We start from the raw sequence: 6,303 nt of genomic DNA, 5'->3' as shown, positions 1-6,303 counted from the left end.
CTTCTCCAAGTCAATAACACTAAGTGTAAGTCTCTTTTTTTGTCCCTATACTGCTCCACCAATCTCCTGACAAGATGCATATCTTCCGTAGTCGAGTGCCTTGGCATGAAACCAAATTGGTTCTCGGATATTGACGCATCCCTCCTCATCCTCATCTCGACCACCCGCTCTCAGACTTTCATGTTATGACTTAGCAACTTGATATCCCTATAGTTAATGCAACTCTGAATATCTCTCTTGTTCTTGTACAACGAGACCATTGTACTCCACATCCATTCCTCTGGAATCTTAGCCGTCCTGAAAATGACATTGAACAATCTAGTCAGCCACTCCATACCAGCCTCCCCCGCGCTCTTCCAAAAGTCTACCGGGATCTCATCTGGGTCAGTCGCTCTTCCCCTCCTCATTTTATGAATAGCCTACTTAACCTCCGCATCCTTTATTCTCCTATAGTACTCGAAATCTCTATGACTATCGGAGTGCTCTAACTCCCCCAACACGATATCCCTGTCCCTTTCCTCATTTAAGAACTTATGGTACTAACTTATAAAATAACAAAGAATATAAAAGGACTAAGAAATTCATCAACCAAGGACATTCTAATAATATAAACTAACTACTAACTTATAAAATGACAAAGAACATAAAAGGGAGCAGGGTATTACCTTTTTTCCTGTGCAGCCCTTGTCAAGAACGGATTCACAAGCCTCTTGTGCTTCCAACCCAAACTCAACCACAACAAAAGAGAAAAAATAAATAAAGTTTTGACTAACAAACTCAAACCAGACGAAGAGGTCTTCGTTTGAGTCTAAAAATTATACTTTGCTTATATTTCAAGTGTTTAACTTAAAATTCTAGCTTTCTTTGATTTTTTTTTATTCTGAAAAACTTCTCCAAAACTTGTTTTATGTTGAAAGTTGGGGTTCTATTTATAGAACCCCAAGACCGTGAGAAAACTCAAGAACCACGACGTGGGATAGATGAGTTTTGTCCAAAGCTACCTTTGCAAAATGAAGATCTACGGTGGAAATTGATAGATTCAAAAGCGTATGGCCAGATCTGAGCATGATCTACTCGATCTGGCCCATTCGTACTCAGTCAATAAGAATCGAACAAGAACACGACAATATAAATAGTGAAAATAAAGAACAGAGCAGAAAACGTGTAACAAATTCAAAAATTAAAAGAAAAAATCGAAGGTAAAAGTGACCTATACCGTGTTTGGAACATTTTTGTGTGAGAAATGTACAAACCATTGATTGTTGCATGCATTTGAATATGCAAAAGCTGCTGAGGTCTGAAAACTCTGCGTTGTTTGCCATTTTTGGCGATGCAAGAGAGAGACGAGCCTAGGCGGCGCTAGGGTTTATCGTAGAGGAGGAAAGAGAAAGGGGAAGGGGGGTGTTTGGCCCCCTTTCTAATTTCTAAAAATAGAAGTGAAGGGGTAATAACCCCCCCCCCCCTCCCACCCTTATTATTTCACTTAGGCTGGGTCAACCTCTATTGGGTTGGGCTCGGTCCACCGATCCCCAAGGAGTAAATGGGCCACTTTTTGTGTATACACCAAGTGTATACACATATATATGATATATGTGTGTGTATGCTTGGTGTATATGCTTGGTATATCTAGTTATTAATTAATTATAATTAAAGAAGATTAAATCCATGAAAAAAAAAAGTTGCCATGTATTTTACAATAATAAAGAAAAGACAGAAATAAATTCAAAGGTCGGTTTAATTAATTGATGGGCCTGAAACTTTAATAAATTGGCCCAACATACTTATTTTAATGATGGCCTTTAAATCTAATTTTGAACATATTATTTTAAATTAAATATCAACAGGCTAAATTTTTTTAAAATATGAGCTAATTCTTTAAAACGAAAGAATAATTAAACTAATTGTGACCCGGGCAAAATTAAGAAAGAAAAAGGAAAATATATATAATAAGGGGCACAGTTTTTGCAATAATTAAATTAATTATCTAGCGTAATCAAATTATTAAAGGGAGATTATACTTATTTTTTGTAAAATATCAGGAGTAGTAAATAAAAGGTAAATAATTAATTACCTAAACTATTTAAATTATCCAAATTTTAGAGGTAGAAAATAAAAGGGAAATTTCAAACAAAATAATTTTAAATGATTAAACAAGGATTCCTCTTCTCTCTATTTTCCTCTTTTCAAAAAAAATAAATTCAACCAAGTGTCTTGAAAATCATTTATCATTCTCTAAACAAACATGATGCATAGAAAAATCTTTTACTGATTTAAAAGGAAGAAATATCGATCTGAGCATTTTTGTAAAAATCATTTAAGGCTATTAGAGACATTCAACTTATTTACTCATTTCCCAGGGACCCTGAGTGATCGAAATGGCTTACGGGAGGTCAAAAATTAGGTGTCAACAGCTGCCCCTTCGATGTTCGGGGATGGCGGGACCATCCCTGAGCAACGAAATTTGACTAATCCTAATTTTTAACTGACTAAGCTTATTGTACCCTTCACCTCTATACAACTTCCACATACATGGCCGGACCCTGGTTTTCCGGGTTTCATACATATCTCATGCCGTGTGAGAATTCAGGCCATTTTTGGTTCGACTCAAGTGGAACTTTTAAGTGTTTTGCGAGAAACTCCCTGGGCATTCCAACATAGTGGTTAGGTGTCCCAAGGAGTCTTGTTAGGATGTGACCGACTCTCGGGCTTGAGTTTGCCTATATATCCCTGGTTCCTGGGAATCAAGTCACGTGTAGTTCAACACGCTGGAGAGAGGTAAGTCCCTTATGAGGGGTACTCTTAGACTTCCTGGTGTGTATCCGACCGGTTGCGATTTTTTGAAGCAAAAGAAAAGAGAGAAACAGAACAAGTAATGGCTGATTCTAAGGCCATCCAAGAGAGAAATAGAACAAGTAGTGGCTGATTCTGAGGTTGGATGGCTTTTGAATCCCAGCCAAAAAGCTTGACTCTCATGGCCATCCTATCTTGACCGGCTGCATAAGAAAAAGTTCCATGTTTGCTCCGCAAGTTGTCTGGATCTCACTCGGCAATTGACTCCTTTCGGGCGGATGCGCGCCCTTTTCCTGATTTTGACAATATGCAGGTATTCTTGTGGAAATTTAGATGAATGGCCCTCTTGGCTTGTTTGCATGAATGACCCTCTTGGCTGTTTGTATGAATAGCCCTCTTGGCTGTTTGTATGAATGGCCCTCTTGGCTTGTTTGTATGAATGACCCTCTTGGCAACTTAAAAATAAAGAATTTAAAAGTAACAGATATGGCCCTTGTGGCTGGATGATCTATCCTTCATCCGTATTGTGGGCTGTGACCCTCTTGGTCGGATATCTCCCTTTGTTTTTGTCCTGACCCTTTTGGTCTAGTATGTCTTCGTGCTCATTCATTGTGGCCCTCTTGGCCTGATGTGTCTTTATCGCTTGCTCTTTGTGACCCTTTTGGTCTGATGTGTCTTTGTCGTTCGCTCTTTGTGACCCTTTGGGTAAGATACATTTTTACTGCATGTTTCCGTTGTGATTCTTTCGATATTTTTCCTCCGTTTGGGCTCTTGCCTTTGCTCTGCTGTTGCCCTATAAAGAGGGAAAAAAACCTACATCCACAGAAAATTGTGAGTTTCCTAAGAAGCCGATTAACGCGGTCACCTTCCTGCCCGGTGTCTCCTCTTTGATTCCACTTTGAACCCTCTTGTGCTCGGTATTTCGAGAGGTGTTTTTTTTATGGGATGTATTTGTACTGAGATTTTTCAAAAAATAAAATTTATAAAATACGCGTTGTTTTCCCTTTTTAGCAGTGTTTTATTTTGTTTTGTGTCATGACGTGTGTCCCTTTTGAACGAAAATCTATCGATTTTCCTTATAACGCGGTTGTCGACTTGGAATTTTTGAGATCCTCTCTCAAAAATTCTGGCCCAGTTTCAAGACTCGCTCTGGTCGTCCCTTATGTTGTTTTGCTGAGCAGATAATCCTTGCTCTAGTGTATGGTTCTATTCAGCCATTTCCTTGTTGACCACATCTGATAGGAATTTTTGAGGTACCCTTAAAAATTCTGCCCTAGTGTAGGGTTCTATTTTTCGATTCTTATATCAACCCTCGTGTCCCCAGTTTTGTTGACTTTTTCGCTTTTACTATCTTTGAGGTTTCCTAGGGATTTTTGGTTTTCTTTTATGACGACTGACCTCGAGAGCACCTACGTATCCTGCCATAGTAGGAATTCAGGTTGAACGTAGTTCTGAATAAAGTAATTGAGTTTTGGTTTTACTAATAGAGCGACCGGGTCCGGTATGGACTGCTTACGTATCCCGTCGTGGGGAATCAGGTCATTGCATATATGGTTTGTTTTGCCCTTATTCTAGTATGGTTACAAGTAAAAGGGTACGATTACGAATAAATCAGAAATGTGAGTACAAGAAAAATAGGACCCTAAACATAGTATCTCTTGAGTGCATCTGCATTGATGGTTTTAGGCCACTCTTGCCCGTCCATCTCGGCTAACACCACAGCTCCTCCTGAAAGTACTTTCCTGACCATGTATGGTCCCTGCCAGTTTGGCTCGAATTTCCCTTTATACTTCTCTTGGTGGGGGAAGACTTGTTTGAGCACGAGTTGTCCGATCTGGAAAAGGCGAGTTTTGACCCGCTTGTTGAAGGCTTTAGACATTCTCTGTCTGTACAGCTGTCCGTGGCACACCGCCACTATTCGTCTTTCCTCTATCATGGCCAATTGTTCATAATGGTTCTTGACCCATTCCGCATCCTTCAGTTCTGCCTCTTGGATAATTCTGAGTGAAGGGATTTCTACCTCCACGGGTATGACTGCTTATGTACCATAAATGAAGAGGTATGGAGTTGCCCCGGTGGAAGTTCTGGTTGTTGGTTCTATATCCCAATAGAGCGTAAGACAACTGTTTGTGCCAATTTTTGTAGTTGTCAATCGTTTTCTTCAAAATCCTTTTGATGTTCTTGTTGGCAGCTTCTGCAGCTCTGTTCATCTGAGGTCGGTAGGGGGGTAGAGATTCTATGACTAATTTTGAATTGCTCATTGATGTCCTTCATCAAATGATTATTTAGATTGGTGCCATTATCCGTGATGATAGATTCCGGTATACTGAAACGACATATCAGATTGTTTTTTACGAAGTCCGTTACCACATTCTTGGTCACTGATTTGTGAGAAGTGGCCTCCACCCATTTGGTAAAGTAGTCTATGGCGACTAAGATGAAACGGTGTCCATTGGAGGCCGGTGGTTCAATGGGTCATATGACGTCCATCCCCCACGCCACAAAAGGCCAAAGAGAACTCATCGCATGCAATTCTGAGGGTGGAACTTTGATTAGATCCCTATGTACCTGACATTGATGGCACTTTTGCACGAACTTACAAGCATCATGCTCCATGGTCATCCAGTAATACCCTGTCCTCAAACTTTTCTTAGCGAGGAAAAATCCATTCATGTGGGGTCCACACACCCCCGCGTGCACTTCTTTTAGCAGCTTCGTGGCCTTTTTGGCATCCACGCATCTGAGCAAATTGAGATCGGGGTTCTTTTCTACAGTACTTCCTTGTTCAAGAAGAAACCATTGGCCATCCTCCTGATGGTTTTCCTCTGGTTTGCCAAACTTTCTAACGAATACTCTCCTTTTTTCAAGTAGGTCTTGATGTCGACATACCATGGTTGGCCATCTGGTTCCTCCTCTACATAGGTGCAGTGGACCTGTTCTTCCTTTAGTGTGATCTCCAACGGATCAATGTGGGCGCTGTCAAGATGTTGGATCATAGATGTTGTCGTGGCTAACGCATCTGCGAACTCGTTTTGAGCTCTTGGCATATGCCTGAAGTCAATATTCTTGAATCTCCTGCACAACCTTTGTGCCAAATTCATATATGGGAGTATTTTATCATTTTGGTCACCCAATTTCCCTTCACTTAGTTGATGAAAATTTTTGTATGATCATATCCAATGCCATTCTGAGGCCTAAGATGCATGCTTCATATTCTGCCATATTGTTAGTGCATCTAAAGTTGAGCTTCGCGGGTATCGAATAGTGCTGGCCTGTCTCTGATATTAATACGGCCCCAATGCCCGATCCTTTGTAGTTGGCCGCTCCATCAAAGAACAGTCTCCAGCCTGCATATGGTTCCAACACCTCTTCTTCTATGTCATCACCTCCTCGTCCTGGAAGAAAGTCCGTAATGGCTCCAGTTCATCATCTACGGGACTTTCCGTGAGTAGGTCTACCAAGGCTTTTCCTTTGACCGCTTTTTGTGCCCCGTACACGATGTCGAACTCTCTT

At 40.6% G+C, this 6,303-nt stretch overlaps 2 protein-coding genes across 2 annotated transcripts; both read right to left on the bottom strand.

The window, feature by feature from the left end:
* Positions 1-4,432: 4,432 nt before the first annotated feature.
* Positions 4,433-5,463, bottom strand: LOC132639428 (uncharacterized). The gene is made up of 2 exons (XM_060355872.1): positions 5,391-5,463; positions 4,433-4,824 (listed from the first exon to the last, which is right to left on the bottom strand). Exons 1-2 carry the CDS (start codon positions 5,461-5,463, stop codon positions 4,433-4,435), a joined length of 465 nt encoding a protein of 154 aa, XP_060211855.1.
* A 95-nt stretch (positions 5,464-5,558) lies between these two features.
* LOC132639427 (uncharacterized) lies at positions 5,559-5,891 on the bottom strand. The gene has a single exon (XM_060355871.1). The coding sequence runs from the start codon at positions 5,889-5,891 to the stop codon at positions 5,559-5,561; it is 333 nt and encodes a 110-aa protein (XP_060211854.1).
* Between the last annotated feature and the right edge of the window lie 412 nt (positions 5,892-6,303).

The sequence above is a fragment of the Lycium barbarum genome, chromosome 5 (assembly GCF_019175385.1).
Source record: "Lycium barbarum isolate Lr01 chromosome 5, ASM1917538v2, whole genome shotgun sequence".
Lineage (NCBI taxonomy): Eukaryota > Viridiplantae > Streptophyta > Magnoliopsida > Solanales > Solanaceae > Lycium > Lycium barbarum.
The sequence above is the reverse complement of the archived record's forward strand: the minus strand, read 5'-3'. Positions and strand labels throughout refer to the sequence as shown.